Raw genomic sequence first — 19,345 nt, 5'->3', positions numbered from 1 at the left:
ATGTTATTAGATTTTTACATTTATTCAGTTATATTAGATTTTAGTCATTACATGACTAAGGACAAGGATCTTGACTTGCTCCCTGATACATCCCAAGTACCAAGAAATTTTCCTAATGCAAAATACAATTAATTTGAATGAAAAAATGTCATTTCATTTTAGAAGAATTCACACTTGAAAATACATATTTTAATGTTTATGCAATTCTTTTTTCTTTTCCCTGGAAAATCAGGTTTGAAGAGTTACAGTGAAAACTGAAAATCAAAATGAATAGGTACCCTCTGCATGTTTGCACAGAATTGCCTGCCCAGGATAAGAGTGGAAGCAAAAGAAATATACTTAAATTCTTTCCAAATTCACCAGTTCAGATATCATTTCTACTGAAGCATTTTAGAACTGTGGCTCCTGCAAAGAAGCATCATTTGTTTTTGCTAGATTTGTCATAGATATCTGTCCCCCTTTGGAGCCAATAAGAGGTAGGTATCATAGGTAGGCATTTACTCAGATATAGAGATAGAAACTTGCATTTTTTCCATATTGACTGAAAACTTACATGTTAGAACAAGGCTTATGATTGTATATATGAGCTGGCATTATTAAGAATTATCCTTTCCCTGAATTTCCATAGCGTTTACCTACATTGGGCAGTGGTTTTAATCAGTAGTCAATAACCTTAGGAAGATAAAATGAGGAAACAGGTTAGAACATAGTTAAGTCCATGTCTTTGGACTTCATCTACTAACATCAGTTCAACTAATAGAACTGATGAAGCTGCAACAGAGAGCTGTTTCCTTGCATCCCTGGAAATATTGTGAGAAACTTTCTATGAGACAAAAATGAATATAGAGTTGAAGGAAGTCAGGACTCCCTGTAAATAATGGTCCTTTGTAATCTGAAAGATTACAACAATCTGTATATTTGAGTATATTTAACAACAAGATAGCAACATATGCAGTCCATGTCTTCAATGGTCTCAGTCTTAAGACAGAGAACTTGTCCAGTGCTATTTTAATTGAAAATAAATGTTTTTATACATTTATACTTATAATCCAAAAATTATATAATTATGTTTACTATCATATTTGCTTTAAATACAGTGAAAATTAGGCTAAAAGGATTAAAGGTTATACATACTGGCCATTTTCAAATTCAGAAGTTAATACTATCTTCTCATTCTGGAGCCTGTTGTTTCCACAATTGCCAAATTAAAGAGTTCTTTATTTTGAGTGAAGGGAGAGTCTAAACATTTCCATAATATTATTAGGTGCCAGGTACTGTTATGAGAGCCTTACACAAAATCCTCCCAATAACCCTGAGGACAGGGGCTGCTCTGATGTACTTTTGGCCAGTTACAAATTTGAAGAGGGACTTTCCCACTATGGCTAATAAATGGCAGGTCTTGGATTTTCACCCAAGGCAGTTAGGTACAGGTTTTACATAATGATCAGGAAAAAAAGGTAAACTGACAGGGTTTGAAGGGATTATAGAAAACTGGGAAATTTAAACTATCAAACCAGAGTTGTTTATACCAATGCATAAATCTATCACTTATGGGAATTATTTTGTATATATTTCTTCTCTCTTTGATAAAATGTTATTTTACCTCTCTAATAAGTTGCATGTTTACAAGTTCACATTTTCTGATTATTTTGATGTATGTATGTTAGTGAGTCCCTTCAAATTTAACATGCAAAGACTAAAGTGCACATTTTAAGGCCAGAAGCACATACTTCAGGTGACATCTTGCAGTATGGAAGCTTGAGTCAGAAGGAAGCAGATGAATTCTGTTTTAGAATGCAGGATCCAATTTAAGCAGGATTCTGGTGTAAATTTGATACATCTTAGTGAACCTACCAATACTGAAAGACTGAGAAGTGGAAAATTATAGGTATTTATTGCCCAAGTTGTGAATAGGAGGCTTATTCTTTAACTTGAAGTTAAATTATTTTTACACACATAATCTATGATGTAGGAAAACAGAAAATATAGTGAAGATAAACTGATGTTCTTGAGACTCTACCATCAGTGAAATTTTTACTTCATAAATCTGTGTGTGTGTGTGTGTGTGTGTGTGTGTGTGTACATATATACATACACATACTTAAAGTAAGTAAAGTCGCTCAGTCATGTCTCACTCTTTGCGACCCCATGGACTGTAGCCTACCAGACTCCTCTGTCCATGGGATTTTCCAGGCAAGAGTACTGGAGTGGGTTGCCATTGCCTTCTCCATCTCTCACTTTTTCAATGATCCAACGGATGTTGGCAATTTGATCTCTGGTTTCTCTGCCTTTTCTAAATGGAACTTTTTCTCATATTGTGAGATCAAGATGATTGAAGTTTTGCTATCACTTCTTTCTTGTATGTTTTAAAATCTTTAGTATAGGAAACTAGTCTATGAATCTACCATATTTGTAGCCCAGTTTCACATCAGTCATTATTTACATGATTTTGCATGGTTCCTTCTTCAACTTCATCAACAAAGTTAATGATAGTAATTAATGATTTCCCATCAGGCAATCATAGAATTGTGAATGAACTGATCACATATCCTGTGCCTCCCTCTCACTCATCTGGCTTTTACAAATGCTTTGCCAAAACCCTTCAGGGAGTTAGGGGTTTTGAGGGGCCTGAGCCACTCGTCTCCTTGCATGGCCCTGCAGTAAACATTTCTCTGCTCCAAACTCTAATGTTTTGGGCATATAAACTTGCACTAACACTTAAAAGGATATGTAAAAATATGAATAATTGAAGTGAAATAAGATTAAAGGAAATATTAATGCTTGCCATTCTCCTTATTAAAAAAGAGAAGTTAGTGATTTCCTCCTAAAACTTTTGTTATGATATGATAAAAGTAGGTGTATACACACATGTGTACATGCATACACACACGGACACTTTGTTTAGGTTGCCTTGTTGTTATTTAGTTCCTAAGTCCTGTCTAGATTCTTTTGTGACCTCATGACTATAGCCCGCCAGCCTCCTCTGTCCATGGAATTCTCCAGGCAAGAATACTGGAGTGGGTATTCCCTTGTCCAGGAGATCTTCCTGACTTAGGGAATGAACCTGAATCTCCTGCTTTGGTAGGCAGATTCTTTACCACTGAGCTACAGGGAAGCCCTTAGGTTGCTTGGGAAAGCTTAAAACTTCTTTTATTTCTGGGTTAATTATTGCTTGTTTCATAGTTTTTGACTGATACCTTCAATGACTTCTTTCTCACTTATTTTTGACAGATACAAGAAAGAAATGCCATCGTTGGAGAAAGATATAGGTGGCCTCATACTATTCCATATGTTCTAGATGATAGCTTGGGTTAGTATGAAATTTGGAGTATGCACAAATAACGTATGTTCCTAACAGAATAGGATGACGGTATTTTCAAGGGAAGACTCACATGGCCATTAAGCGTTTTGTTTGTTGCTTTGTGTGGCTAAGTGTGTGTGTGTGTGTGTGTGCATTATCAGTTGTGTTTGACTCTTTGTGACCCCATGGATTGTAGCCTGCCTAAATACACTTATGTAAAAATAAATCAGCAAAATGAAGAATGAACAGAACCTAAATGATTTTGTATGAAATATTTGCTGAGTTTTGACCAGTAAAGGGCTTCCCTTGTGGCTCAGCTGGTAAAGAGTCCGCCTTCAACGTGGGAGACCTCGGTTTGATCCCTGGGTTGGGAAGATCCCCTGGAGAAAGGAACGGCTACCCACTCCAGTATTCTGGCCTGGAGAATTCCATGAACTGTATAATCCATGGGGTCGCAAAAAGTCGGACGTGACTGAGCAGCTTTCACTTTGACCAGTAAAGGGATTAATTCAGCCAAGGTTTACGGAGCGCCTACTCTGTACTGGACAGTTGGAACATAAAGATTCGGAAGCTAGTCCTTATTTTAAAGGAGAGGATTCATCTATGTTCAGACTTCACTCATGACTGAAAAACAAGCATCAAACAAACAAACAAAACTCTAGGAACTGTCATTATTTTACTAACATTTTATTTTGCCAAGTCAGGAATTTAGTAAGAACCCACTTTCTTTTAATCATCCTTTTTTTATAAGATAAATAATGTTTTAATACTAAAAAGTCAGAAGAATCTAGTCCAAAAGAAGGGGCAAGTTTTCTGTATTAGAAATTTATTGTCATGGAAAACACTACACAAAATTCTCATTTTACCCATGGATTAGTAAAAATGATATCACTGACCAGCATCAGTTTAGGAACTGCCATTTGGGAAATTTTCATTTACATATCATTTATTTGGGCTTCCCCGGTGGCTTAGCGGTAAACAATCTACCTGTATACAGGAGATGCTGGAGACAGGGTTGGATCCTAGGGTCTAGAAGATCCCCTGGAGGAGGAAATGGCAACCCACTCCAGTATTCTTGCTGGGAAAATCCCATGGACAGAGGAGCCTGGTGGGCTATACAGTCCATGGGGTCACAATGAGTTGGACATGACTGAGTGACTAACATCATATGTTTCAGTGTGTGTGCTCAGTCATGTCCAACTCTTTGCGACCCCAAGGACTGTAGCCCACAGGCTCCTCTGTCCATGGAATTCTTGAGGCAAGATACTGGAGGAGGTTGCTCTTTCCTACTCCAGGGAATCTTTCTGACCCAGAGATTGAACTCGTGTCTTTTGCATCTCTTGCATTGGTAGGCAGATTCTTTTTCACTAGCACAACCTAGGAAGCCTCATTTCAGTAGAGATAATTATAAATCAAAAGCTAATTATATAGAATGGAATACATATTATGATTGATATGTTCAAAGAGCTATGGGAGCCCATTGGAGGACATTTAACTCAAACTAGATACAAAGGCATATACAATAGGGGGCAAGTGACCCTGTGCAGTGGGGCTGCTGTGAAGCTTGTGCAAGTTATACTCCACACATGGGTGCCTGGGGAAGGGGGCAAGTGGGACTGAAATTAAGTTTGCATCATATTCATCAACAGGCATTCATCTCTTTGAATGAAGTGCTATTCATCCACCTACCAAGACAGTCCTGGCAGTATCTGCTCAGATTTGATGCCTGTTTCTTCCTTCCCTCTTTCCATTCTTCCTTCCTTCCTTTCTTAATTAAACTATGTTTGATTTATAATATTGTGTTAGTTTCTGGTGTACAGCGAGGTGCTTCTTTCTAAGGCACTGTGGGGGCTAGTGCAGCTGCTGACAGCAAGCGAAGGATGCTCTAAGCAGACAGATCACTGTGTGCAAAGGCATGGGGAAAGGAGAAAACTGCTGGTTAGAATTATGGTTGATAGTGGGGAGATAATGAATTTAAACAGGTAGGCAGAATCCAGCCTTGAGTCTTTCCTGTGTTAAAGAACTTGGTGTGTATACCAAGGGTCATGTGGAACCACCAAAGGTTTTAGTGCAGAAATGAGATCATTATCACTCTTGTTGCAGTCCAGAAGATGTATTATCAGTGGGGCAGAAAAAGAGTAGGGAGATCAGTTAGACTGTTGAAGAAATTCAGAGAAGGATTAAAACGTTTCTAAACCAAGACTCTCTCAGTGATGATAGACAAGAGTGAATCATTCTAAGAGAAACTTAGGAAGCAATTAGATTCGGTGATTGTGAGAGATCAAGAAGAAGGTGGGTCTAGGGAAAGAGGGGCTAGTGCCCAGGATTCGTTCTTAGGTGACTGGGTGGATGGCAATGACTTTAACAAGAATAGGGAATATGTCTTGAAGAGGGTGAGATGGAGAAGTATGGTGGAAATTGCTTTTTGGCATGCAGAATTTGAAATGCTTCAGGCTCACTGTGGTGGAGACATCACATGATGTCTTGGTGTCTGGTCTGGTCATTCAAGGTAGAGAGATCTAACAGAGAGTTACTAAGGGTATGGGAGATGGTTGAAGCCATGGTTATGGATGAGTTTTTCACTGGTACCTTGCATATCACACATACGCCATAGATAATGGATCTTTCTGGATGACCCAGGAAGATTGTATTGAGTTAGATGGCAGAGTGGAATTCAGCCTGGGAGAGCAACTTTTTGGAATTGATATAGATGGAAGATCTGATAGAAGTTTTTGAGAAGGCAAGACTGGCCATAAACAAATGAAAAGCCAAGAGTAGGGTATAAAAAGCCAAACAACAGTCATTCATAGAATTAGAAGCTATGAAGAATTGTGTAACATGAGGAGAAAATGATGTCCATTGACTTTCGGAATTGACAGGGATCTGAAACACTTTATTAAAATATAAATTTTTTTTCAGCTTTATTGAGGTATAATTGACATGAAATTGTTAGATACTTGGTATACATTGTAGTGATTTTACATGTGTATACATTGTGAAAGGATTCCCCCGTTGAGTTAGCTAACACATCCATCACCTCACGTATTTTTCTTGTGCGTGTGTGTGAGAACATTTATGTTCTACTCTCTTAGCAAATTTCAATTGTGCAATACAGTGCTATCAACTATAACACCATGTTTTACATTTGATCCTTGGGCCTTATTTATCTTATAGCTGAAAGTTTGTACTTTTACTAACCTCTCCTTATTTAAATATTTATTTTTGGTTTTAATCTTTTGATTAAAAGTTTAAAAATACTTTTGTTTCAAAATCACTTATATATATATATACATGATTAAAACTTTATATATATAAAACTGTATTCTCCTGTGTTCCATGAAAGACCAGTGAGCTTTTTTTTTTTCTTTTTAAATTTGGCTGCACCAGGTCTTTGTTTTAGCACACGGGATCTTCTATCTTCACAGGGGCATGCGGGATATTTTTTTAAGTTGCGGCATACAAATTCTTAGTTGTGGCATATGGGGTCTAGTTCCCTGACCAAAGATTGAACCCGAGCTTCCTGCACTGGGAGCATGGAGTCTTAGCTACTGGACTACCAGGGAAGTCCCCAGTGAGCTTTAATTTGACTGTACCTCTTAGGTTATTTTTGCCATGCATTTTACCTAAAGCTTATATGTCCTAACCATATAAGCTTTACATACCTGTTTCTTTTTTTTTTTTAATTTTTGCTTTTAAATTGAAGTGCAGTTGATGTTTAACATTATGTAAGTTACAAGTATACAACATAGTGACTTAAAATTTTTACAGGTTATACTACATTTTTGCTCATTATAAAATATTGGCTATATTCCTCATTTGTACAGTATATCCTTGTAGCTTCAGTTCAGTTCAGTCGCTCAGTCGTGTCCGACTCTTTGCAACCCCATGAACCGCAGCGTGCCAGGCCTCCCTGTCCATCACCAACTCCTGGAGTCCACCCAAACCCATGTTCATTGAGTCGGTGATGCCATCCAACCATCTCATCCTCTGTCATCTGCTTCTCCTCCTGCCCTCAATCTTTCCCAGCATCAGGGTCTTTTCCAATGAGTCAGTTCTTCGCATCAGGTGGCCAAAGTATTGGAGTTTCAGCTTCAGCATCAGTCCTTCCAATGAACATCCAGGACTGATCTCCTTTAGGATGGACTGGTTGGATCTCCTTGCAGTCCAAGGGACTCTCAAGAGTCTTCTCCAACACCACAGTTCAAAAGCATCAATTTTTCTGCACTCAGCTTTCTTTATAGTCCAACTCTCACATCCATACATGACCACTGGAAAAACCCATAGCCTTGACTAGACGGACCTTTGTTGACAAAGTAATGTCTCTGCTTTTTAATATGCTGTCTAGGTTGGTCATAACTTTCTTTCCAAGGAGTAAGCATCTTTTAATTTCATGGCTGCAGTCACCATCTGCAGTGATTTTGGAGCCCAGAAAAATAAAGTCAGCCACTGTTTCCACATTTATTCCCTTATTTGAGTCTCCAAACAATTTTCAGGATAGACACTAGCCTCATTAAGCTTTGATAAAAGGCCCAGACAAGCAAGCTCCTTAGACATTCAATTCAAAAACAGTCATGTGGTGGTCAGTGTCATCATCCCTTATTTTAAGGATGTGTTAGATATGAAGTAATGATCCAAATGTGATATTTACAATACAAAAAATGTAGAAACAGTTTAAATATTTGATAACAGGAAGTTACTTATATGTTACAGTCATATAAGGTGGCTATTAAAATGGTAAAAATAGTATTTCATGATGAAGCAAGGTTTAAGATGTATTACTTAGTGAAGTGGAGAAGGAAATGGCTACCCACTCTAGTATTCTTGCCTGAGAAATTCCATGGACAGAGAAGCCTGGCAGGCTATAGTCCATGGGGTTGCAAAGAATCAGATATGATTTTGTGACTGAACATTTAGTGAAAAAATAGTTTATAAAATATTATGAAGGCTGAGACTTTATTGTTTATAAAAATATGTGTATTGCACATGTATTCATAAGAAAAGTATGATAAATGTGCTTGGTTATTTCTGTGTAATATTTTAAATCTTTCTTTTTGTTTATAATTTCTAACTTATTTATAATAAACATGTATTATTTTTCATAGCTACTTTTAGAAAACTTATTATTTAAAAAAATTATTGTTACTTTAAAAATATTTATTTAGCTACATTGGGTTTTAGTTGCAGCGTGAGACCTTAGTTGCCCCTTGGCGTGTGGGATCTTAGTCCCCACCAGGGACTGAACCCAAATCCTCTGCATTGAAAGGTGAATTCTCAACCACTGGACCTCGAGGGAAGACCCTGAGCATGTATCATTTGTGTGATATTGTAAATGGTTGAATTCTGAGTGCCTGTTAGAGATTCATGGATTTTAGGTCCTATGTGTACCCTGTTCTTTACCTTCACCTAGACTGAGGCATTCTGAATAATGTCTTTAAATTGTCTGTGAAATGGACATGTAAGAAGATAGAAGAAAATAAACATTTGATAAATGCTAATGTTATAGTAGTACCGCCTTATCTTTGGGGCATATGTTCCAAGACTTCCAGTGGATGACTGAAACTGTGGGGAGTACCAAACCCTATATATACTATGTTTTTACCTAATCTATGTACGTATGATTAAGTTAAACTGATAAATTAGGCACAGTAAGAGATAGTAACTAATAAGAAAATAGAACAATTATAAAAAAAAAAAGAAAATAGAACAATTATAATAACCTATAATAAAAGTTGTGTGAATGTGGTCTCTCCAAATATTTTACTGAACTGTGTTATCCTTCTTGTGAAGATGGGACATGATGAAATGCCTACTTCATGAAATGAAATGAGGTGAATGATGTAGGTGTTGTGATGTATTGTTAGGCTACTATTGACCTTCTGATGACACATCAGAAGGAGGATAGTCCTGCTTTGGGCAATGCTGGGTCATTGAGCCTTGATGAAGTCGATGAGCGGATACTGAGAGCAGATGATGGACGTCCGAGATTGGGGAATCCCTAGCGGGATGGAGCAGCATGGCACAAGATTTCCTCAGGCTGCTCAGAGCAGCATGCAGTTTCATGATCACGAACTCTTATGTCTGCAGTTTTCCATTTAATATTTCTGGACTTTGGTTGGTGGCAGGTAATGAAAGCCACAGAAAGTGAAACCACAGACCCATGGGGACTACTGTGCTTGGAACTTCACCTCTTCTTTCTGTGCTAGCCTTACAATATTCCTGCAAAGTCGATTTTATTTCCCCACTTAGCTGGTCTTATGGTAATACCAAAACTCCAAAGATGAATTAAATTGGCAAAGATTATGCATCAAAAGTAAATGGATAGAAAGCTAACAGGAAGTTGTTATATAACACAAGGGGCTCGTCCTTGTGGTGTGATGACCTAGAGGGGTGGGATGAGGGGTGGTGGGAAGGAGGCTTTAGATGGAGGGGACATAGATATACTGATGGCTGATTCACGTTGTTGTATGGCAGGAACCAACACAATATTGTAAAGCAATTGTCCTCCAATTAAAAAAAATAGGAAGGACTAGAATAGGAATGGGGCTTCCCTGGTGGTTCAGAATGTAAAGAGTCTGCCTGCTATTCAGGAGACCCAGGTTCAGTCCCCGGGTTGGGAAGATCCCCTGGAGAAGGGAATGGCAACCCACTCCAGTAGTCTTGCCTGGAAAATTCCACGGACAGAGGAACCTGGTAGGTTACAGTCCATGGGGTTGCAAGGAGTTGGGCACGATTAAGTGACTAACACTTTTCACTTTTCACAGAATAGGAAAATCCACACAGAGAGAATGCAATGGTTTAATGGGTACAAAGTGTCCTCTGGGGGTGATGAAGGTGTTTTGGAACTAGACAGACAAGGTGTTGAAGAACATTAACGCATGTACGAAATTGCCCCTGCAATGTTCACTTTTGAATGGTTAATTGTTTTTATAATTGTTTAATTTCTAACTTAACAGTTGTTCATTGTTTTAATTGTATAAAAAGCATAATGTTAGCTGCTCAGTCATGTCTGACTCTGGTTTAGGAAAAAAGTAAGTAGTGAGGATAGGAGAGAACTTAGGTGTGTCTGGTTGGAACCAGTAGGCACACCATCTTCTCTGTCACCCACTGCTGGCAGCCACCATCCTTCACTTCACCAGTACCTGCTTTGATTTGTGACCATCTCTTCATATGCACCTGATACGGCCCCTTCCCCTAGATTGCCCTCTGAGCTTCTTTTCCTGCATACCTTTGTTGGTTTCTTGCCCCTGCCTTCTTTGAGCACTTTTCTATCTAAACTGTTAGCATCAGTCAACTTGGAAGCAATGGTTCTTATTCATGTTTTAGACCCTGAACTCATTTGAGAATCTTATGAATGCTTTCCCCAGAAATTGCACTTTGCTGAGAAGATATGAATAGAGGTATAGACATAATTCTTTGAATACTATCTCAACATATTCATGGTCCCTCTCATCTCAAGGTCCTCAGATTAAAAACTCTGCTGCGAGCCTTTAAATATATATTATAGCTTCTTAGATGAAGCATGTGACAGTGATGGTTCATTTTGGTTGCCTGTGAATGAGTGTATGTATTCTCTAAGGTAAGAAAATGCCCCCCACCCCCGCCTTTTATTTTTGCAATCTGCACTATACTGGCTGTAGAGAAATATACATGGGGGCAAAATAAGATAATCTGAAGAACAACCAAATATTTACATGTGATACTTAATTGATACTGTATACTAAGTTATGTAAAAATAAAATGCTAAATTTACATAGAGGGACTAACTCATGATAAACAATATATTGCAGGCCCTGTTTCCATGGTGAATTGTTCAATGGTGATAATTTTAATAAGTTTATTTTTGTTTGTTTTCTTCCTTCAGAGATGAATGCCAGGGGGGTTATCCTCAAGGCATTTGAACGCTATCGCCTAAAATCATGCATTGACTTCAAGCCTTGGTCTGGAGAACCCAACTATATATCAGTGTTCAAGGGCAATGGGTAAATTGAAGAGTTTGTCTTCTAAGTGTTCTGAGGAGAATTGTTGTGGCTGGGACATTGCATCAGAGTGATTGCCCTGGACCCTAACCTTGAGGGAGGCTGGGGCTTCCATTGCTATTTGCTGGGTGTAGTTTCCCTCTAGCCATAAAACCAGACTGCACTGTCTCAACCTTGTAAAGACAAAGAGGGTGGAGTCACATGTCATCCACCCTAAGACTCTGACCTTCAGTCTGTTTGTAGTTTCTGTACTCCTTATTTCTTTCATTTATTTAGTTGAGCAGTGTTTGGTCTTTGTTGCTGCATGGGCTTTTCTTTAGTTGTGGTGAGTGGGGGCTACTTTCTAGTTTTGGTGTATGGGTTTCTCATTGCGGTGGCTTCTCTTGTTGCAGAACTTGGGCTCTAGGGCCCTCAGGCATCGGTAGTTCTGGCACATGGGCTCTAGAGCACAGGCTCAATAGCTATGGTGCACGTGCCTAGTTGCTCCATGGTATGTGGGGTCTTCCTGGACCCGGGATCAAACCCATGTTTCCTGCATAGGCAGGCAGATTCTTTACCACTGAGGCACCAAGGAAGCCCCTCTTTTTTTTTTTTTTTTTTAATATTGACTTATTTAGCTACACCAGGTCTTAGTTGGGGCATGTGGATCTAGTTCCCTGACCAGGGATTGAATTCAGGCCCCTTGCGTTGGAAGCTTGGAATCTTAGCCACTAGATCACCAGGGAAGTTCCAATATGCTCCTTACTTCTGCCTTCAAGTAAAAGCCGTCTGTACGCATGTGAGCACATGTATTTAAATTTATTTTAACCCAAGAACTCTTGTTGTTCAGTCTCTCAGTCATGTCCAACTCTTTGTGACCCTATGGACTGCAGCACTCTAGGCCTCCCTGTCCCTCACCATCTCCCAGACTTTGCCCAAGTTCATGTCCATTGAATCTGTGATACCATCCAACCACCTCATCCTCTGTCACCCTCTTCTCCTTCTGTCTCCACTCTTTCCCAGCATCAGGGTCTTTTCCAGTGAGTAAGCTCTTCGCATCAGGTGCCCAAGTTTTGGAACTTCAGTTTCAGCATCAGTTCTTTCAATTAATATTCAGGGTTGATTTCCTTTAGGATTGACTGGTTTGATCTCCTTGCTGTCCAAGAACTATTACTACTTTGCTTAAGAAGATGATAGTTATTTGATTCAAGGTCAGCAGTTCTGAGTGGTTGCTCTATCTGTATAAAACCCTTATTCAAGGACCATCTGAAAAATTTTGAGATATTCAGAAAAAATCAGGCCAGGCTGAGTGGAGGGTGATTTACTCCTTAATATTTGGTGTCAGCCCAAGTTCTCCAAAGATCATGTGGTCTGGAAGGCTTTTCATACCTCACTGGGTTTTGGGAGAAATGCACGGTGTTTAGACACAAGTGAAAGATCTAGGATCTTAGGTAACCAGGTAGATTAGGCATTAAGGATTTTGCTCTAAGACCTTAACCTACATCAAGCCTCTTCTCCTTGTACTGTAAACTCCCCTGTCAGCTGCTGGTCTTCAGTGGGGAAGCAACTTACTAGGATGCAACAACTGTCCATTGGAGAGGGCTGCGACAAAATAGCAACGGTTCAACATGAGTTTCTCCATGCCCTTGGGTTCTGGCATGAACAGTCACGGTCCGATCGGGATGACTATGTCAGCATAATTTGGGACAGAATTATTTCAGGTACGTTTATCTTGTTGTTTTACGTTGTTTTGAACTTAAATACTGAATTTCTAAACATGTGCTTTCTTCTGCCACTGGTGTTGTTTATTAATAATGGGAAAACTCTGATGTGACCTAACTTCATTTGGCTCTGGGCTTCCCAAGTGGCACTAGTGGTAAAGAATCTGCCTGCCAGTGCAGGAGATGCAAGAGACACAGATTTGATCCCTGGGTCGGAAAGATCCCCTGGAGAAGGGAATGGCTACTCATTCTAGTATTCTTGCCTGGAGAATCCCATGGACAAGGAGCCTGGTGGGCTATAGTCCATAGGGTCTCCAAGAGTTGGACATGGCTGAGCACATTTGGCTGTAATTCAGTAAGAGTTGAAGTGCCTGAAGGCCACTGGGGAACAGTTTTCCAGAACCCCAGTTTGAGCTGGATGTGATGTTAGGAACCAGTGTTTCCTAAAGAGTATTTTATGGAGCACTGTCCCGCAATTTTTTCACAGGTGTTTTGTAGAAAGGAATCTGTGGTCAAATTAACTTGGGAAATCCTAGGTTAAAAGAAATTGAACTTAGCTATTTACACTGTTGTACTGTTCAGAGTCTTTGCTCGACTAACACAAACTGCAAATCTCCAGCAGGAGCGTTTTCCAAAGTGACTTGATCTTGGCCTTTGTGTGTGTGTGTGTGTGTGTGTGTGTGTGTGTGTGTAGTATTTGGTTGTGTAATCCTTTGGAGCCCATATTGGGAAACGCTATAGTAGTTGGACAGCTGGAACTTTTTGTGACTTTGTGCTCAAAGTCAGAAAGATTTTTTTTCCCCAAAAAATGTGTTTATTTGACTGCACTGGGTCTTAGTTGTGCCACACGGGTTATTCATTGCAGTATGTGGGATCTATTTCCCAGACCAGGGATCAAACCTGGGCCTCTTGCATTGGGAGCATGGAATCTTAGCCACTGGATCACCAGGGAAATCCCCAGAAAGATTTTAATAGCCATGTCTGACTAGAACTCATGTTTTCTGCAGTGACATTTTGTTTCCCCATCTGTCTTGCCTCCATAGGGTATGGTGAAGGGGATGGGGAGGCAGAGACGTGAGAGGGGAGGGATGACATGGCTATCAAATGAGGCCAGTGAGGGTTACTCTGTGCTGAGGGACCCTGACACCACAATCCCAACATCACATTACTTGCCCCTGCCTTTGTCCCCACCCGGAGTCTGGGGGAAGACACTATAGCTGAGTCTAAAAGATTTTTAGAGCAAGAGAAGTGCTTAGCTTCAACCCATGGCCTCATTCTTCAGGGTTTCCAATGTCTTATTTTTGTTGGAAACTTCTGCCTTGATTTGATAATGCATCTTTATGTACTGACAATCAGACCCATTTGTAGTGATGCTAAGTGGTCAGGAATCTTCTCTAAGTGTATTTATTTACATACATCTACACACATTCCAATAACTGAGAAATCACTGATGATGTCAATCCTTCCTGCATTATCATCCCCATCCCATCCCACCACACCTCCCAAAGTCCTCTTGTTTTCATCTCCGTCCAGTGAAAATACCTACATCTCGTCATTGCAGTCAATGACGCTGAGTGTTTCAACAATACCTTTTAGACCCTTTCTATCTGTTGTTGTTGTTATTCAGTTGCTAAGTCGTGTCTGACTCTTTGTGACCCCATGGACTGCAGCATGCCAGCCTTCCCTGTCTTGATTTCCTTTGACTGGTTTGATCTCCTTGCAGTCCAAGGGACTCTCAAGAGTCTTCTCCAGTACCATAGTTCGAAAGCATCAGTTCTTCGGCGTTCAGGCTTCTTTATAGTCCAATTCTCATATCCATTCGTGACTACTGGAAAAGCCATAGCTTTCCGTTAGCAGTTCTTAGAACCTTAGGACAAATGCTCAAGTCCAGCTTTGAGCTGCAGTGAAACCTTAGACAAGTTCAGCATGACAAGTGGTATCATAATTCTAAGTTTGAATAGTCTATTCCAAGACAGGAGTATTTGAAGCACTCTTGAAATATCATCAAGCATCAGTTGTAACCAAGATTGCGCAATGTTTATTATAGTCTTTATTTCTAAGTTAACAGTCTTTGGAGTAAGACAAACTAAATTTTGTAATTAAAATTTTTATTTATCATTTAGGCAAAGAAAGAAATTTTGACTCCTATGATGATCAAGTGATAGACTCCATGAATGTTCCCTATGATTACAGCTCAGTGATGCACTACAGTAAAACTGCATTCGGAAATGGATCAGAACCTACAATTGTAACAAGGGTCCTGGACTTCATGGATGTGATTGGCCAGCGAATGGATTTCAGTGACTCTGATGTCTTAAAGTTGAATCAACTGTATAACTGCTGTATGTGACAGATTCTTTGACATGATTTCTCTTCCTTTCTGCTCTATAGGAAAACATTCTACTCTGTGCTGGGTTTTCTGAAATTATAGTTAGTTAATTATAGGTTGATAGTTGAAGTTTGATGTTCAAAAAGGAAAAAAAAAAACAAAAAAGATTATCACCCAGATCCCAAATGACAACATGGAAGTAGCATTTTTCTTCTTATGTGTTCTGGGCTTCAGATTTAAAAACCATCTGAGTCCTGTCACAGCATGCCCCCTTCAAGTTTCTGAAGCTGTTGCTAACTCAAATGTATAGACCAACTATATCCAAAACTCTTTTCAGTCCAAATGAAGTATACAGTCATAATATAAATAAGTTCAAATAACTTGAGTTGTGGTTTATTAATCTGAATAACTAGATGAATGTAGACTCATATTTCTTTCTTTTCAAAATATTTATTTGGTTGCTCCAGATCTTAGTTGTAGCACTTGAAATCTTTGATCTTTATCGCAGCATGCAGGATCTTTTTAGTTGCAGCTCCTTAGTTGTGGCATGCAAACTCAGTTGTGGCATGTGAGATCTAGTCCCTTGCCTAAGGATGGAACCTGGGCCCTCTGCATTGAGAGCACAGAGTCTTAGCCACTAGACCACCAGGGAAGTGGCTAGACTCAGGTTTCGAACACAGTTAGTTAATCTGATAAACAAGACTCAGGGAGGCAGCTTATACAGAACTCACAGTTGATTGATTGTCTTGGTTTTGCAGATATCAAGAGATCTTCAAGCCACCATCACCCTGACTCAGTGACGAGTCCCCTTTAATATCACCCTAGAATTCCTAGTTCTTCTAGATGAGCTGTTTTTACTACTTAGCTTACTGAGTTAAATCTGCATGTCAGTAATTGTTTCTCTTGCTTTGGTAGCCTCCTCCTTGAGCTTTATGGAGTCCTGCGATTTTGAGCTGGGAAATGTGTGTGGGATGATTCAGAGTTCAGCAGACAGTGCTGACTGGCAGCGGCTCTCCCAGGTCTCTGAGGGGCCAGAGAGCGATCACTCCAACATGGGCCAGTGCAGAGGTAACAGCAGTGAGATTCTTCTGGGTTTTATTCTCAGTGCTTCTAGCCTTTTTCTGACTTTCTTCTTTTTAAATTTACTTTTAATTGGAGGGTAATGGCTTTACAATATTGTGTTAGTTTCCGCCATACATCAACATGAATCAGCTATAGGTATACATATGTCCCCTCCCTCTAGAACCTCCCTCCCACCTCCCACCCCTTCCCACTCCTCTAGGTCATCACAGAGCACCAGGCTGAGCTCCGTTTTATACTGCAACTTGCAACTTCCCACTAACTATCTATTTTACATATGGTAATGTACATGTCTCCATACTGCTCTACCAATTTGTGACACCCTTTCTTCCCCTGCTGTGTCCAAAGTCTGTTCTCTATGTCTGTGTCTCCTGCAAATAAGTTCATTAGTTCCATTTGTCTAGATTTCATAGATATGCATTAATATACAATATTTATTTTTCTCCCAGTTGCTTCACTCTGAATAACAGGCTCTAGGTAGCCTTTTTCTTTGCTGTGAAATACTGGGATCTGAATTCTTATTTGTATTAGAATTACTAATGATAGCCCACTAGTGCTACTTAGGAATTGGTTCTGTATGTTATAAGGATATGGTTAATGTCTTTGCTTTTACTGTCTGAGTTTGCTTTCTCCCCATGGCTCAGCCCTGGGCTCTGTGAAACCTCAACCCATAGTATATGCCTACTGCAAGAGGGGGCTGCCAGTCTCTGGAAGAACTCTTACCTCTGGAAAAGTGGGGTTTTGTTTCCTCAAAGCTTTCAGAATCCAAGAGATCTTCCAGTGAACAGCACCAGACTGGGAATTAATTCATTTCAGAACTTCAGCTGGTTGAGGTTACACATTCCTGTTGCAAACATACTTAAAATGAAGGTAGCAAGTACAATGTATTTAATTTTACTCAGACGAGTAAAAAATTTCTACTGAAATTTTGTTTTGAATCAAATAATCATTTTTTAGCTACAGATACCACATTTTTACTTATTTGGTAATTGCTGGCAGCAAATAGGTAAATCTAGACTTCAGAACCCAGGACTGTTGCTTGACAGCTCAGATGGGCTGGGCAAGCCTTGGGGTCTCTAAGAGCATGGAGGTGCTTTTCCTTTTTCTTTTATGGGGGTTGGTGAGGACAGGACAGATATTGTTTAAAGGTACAAACTTGTAACAAGTAGTAAATTAGCCCTAGAGATGGAATGTACAGCATCACAAATATAGGCAACAATATTGTATTATAATCATCAAATCTGCTAAGAGACTAGATTTCACTATTCCCAGCACCAAAAAAATGATGCTATGTATCAAATAGAAGCACCAAATTGTTGCCAGGATGGCAATCAGAAGCCAATATATAAATGTGTCAAATGAACATGCATACCTTAAATTTACACAATGATTCAGTTCAGTCGCTCCGTCATGTCCAACTCTTTGCGGCCCCATGAACCACAGCACGCGAGGCCTCCCTGTCCATCACCAATTCCCGGAGTCCACCTAAATCCATGTCCATTGAGTCGGTGATGCCATCCAACCATCTCATCCTCTGTCATCCGCTTCTCTTCCTGACCTCAATCTTTCCCAGCATCAGGGTCTTTTCCAATGAGTCAACTCTTCACATCAGGTGGCCAAAGTATTGGAGTTTCATCTTCAACATCAGTCCTTCCAATGAATATTCAGGACTGATCTCCTTTAGGATGGACTGGTTGGATCTCCTTACAGTCCAAGGGACTCTCAAGAGTCTTCTCCAACACCACAGTTCAAAAGCATCAATTCTTCTGTGCTCAGCTTTCTTTATAGTCCAACTCTCACATCTATACATGACCACTGGAAAAACCATAGCCTTGACTAGACGGACCTTTGTTGACAAAGTAATGTCTCTGCTTTTTAATATGCTGTCTAGGTTGGTTATAACTTTCCTTCCAAGGAGTAAGTGTCTTTTAATTTCATGGGTGCAATCACCATCTGCATGTCACATATTTTCAATAAAAAATATTTTTTAAATGTAGATTTGAATAGTGGATAGTGGTCCTCCGTAGATACTACTGTAGGAAAGAGGAAGGCATGGAGAAAGAGAGAGGCTAGACTAAGCAGGTAACACTTTTTTCCATTTTCTAAAAGATTTTTTTGATGTGGACCATTTTTAAAGTCTTTATTGAATTTGTTACAATACTGCTTCTGTTTTATGTTTTAGTTTTTTGGCCCAAGACATGTGGGATCTTAACTCCCTGAACAGATTTTGGACCTGCACCTCCTGCATTGGAAGGTGAAGTCTCAACCACTGGACCCAGGGAAGTCCCCCCTTTTTTCATTTTTGAAAACTACCGACTGTAGTAAGAAAAAAGTGATCTAATGTTGCTATTTTCTTGGTCTTCCTGCTCCAAGATCTGCATTTCAGTGCTCAAAACAGTGCCCTGCATCCAGTGGGAACTAAGTGGAAGCAGAGTGCCCACAAGATATGCATTCCTATATCCAGTACCTGTTTTCTCAGTTCTGCTCTTATCCTCTTAACAGGTTCTGGCTTCTTCATGCATTTCAACAGTAGCTCTGTAAACGAGGGGGCTACAGCAATACTGGAAAGTAGAATATTCTACCCTAAACGAGGATTTCAGTGCTTGCAATTTTTTTTGTACAACAGTGGAAGCCAAGATGACCAACTGAACATCTATATCAGGGAGTATTCTGTGGCTCATGTGAGCAGCACTCTAACCCTTGTGGAACAAATAAAAGGTACGGTATCAACATTTTTATTCTTGCATTCGAAGTGAGGCAATCTTTTTATTTTTTAAATTTTTATCTTGTATTGGGGTATAGCTGATTAGCAATGTTGTAATAGTATAGTTTCAGGTGAACAACGAAGAGACTCAGTCATACATATGCATGTATCCCTTCTCCCCCAAACTCCCCTCCCATCCACGCTGCCGCATAACATTGAGCAGAGTTCCCTGTGCTATACAGGATGTCCTTGTTG

General features: G+C 39.7%; 1 protein-coding gene across 8 annotated transcripts in view; it reads left to right on the top strand.

Annotated features, from left to right (window-relative positions):
• MEP1B (meprin A subunit beta) overlaps positions 1–19,345 on the top strand; it is a 37,751-nt gene that overhangs the window by 6,268 nt on the left and 12,138 nt on the right. For 3 of the 8 annotated variants that reach the window (XM_061131266.1, XM_061131267.1, XM_061131268.1), the window contains 6 exons: positions 3,232–3,269; positions 11,163–11,280; positions 12,799–12,977; positions 15,101–15,319; positions 16,222–16,374; positions 18,889–19,104. In XM_061131266.1, the coding sequence (XP_060987249.1) occupies positions 3,232–3,269; positions 11,163–11,280; positions 12,799–12,977; positions 15,101–15,319; positions 16,222–16,374; positions 18,889–19,104 (923 nt within the window). Of the gene's footprint in view, positions 1–232; positions 477–3,231; positions 3,311–11,162; positions 11,281–12,798; positions 12,978–15,100; positions 15,320–16,221; positions 16,375–18,888; positions 19,105–19,345 lie in introns of all 8 variants that reach the window. The other 5 variants (XM_061131270.1, XM_061131269.1, XR_009690839.1 and 2 more) reach the window with 3 other exon arrangements.

Source organism: Dama dama, chromosome 27 (genome assembly GCF_033118175.1).
Source record: "Dama dama isolate Ldn47 chromosome 27, ASM3311817v1, whole genome shotgun sequence".
Lineage (NCBI taxonomy): Eukaryota > Metazoa > Chordata > Mammalia > Artiodactyla > Cervidae > Dama > Dama dama.
This window is presented reverse-complemented; position numbering and strand designations above follow the sequence as displayed.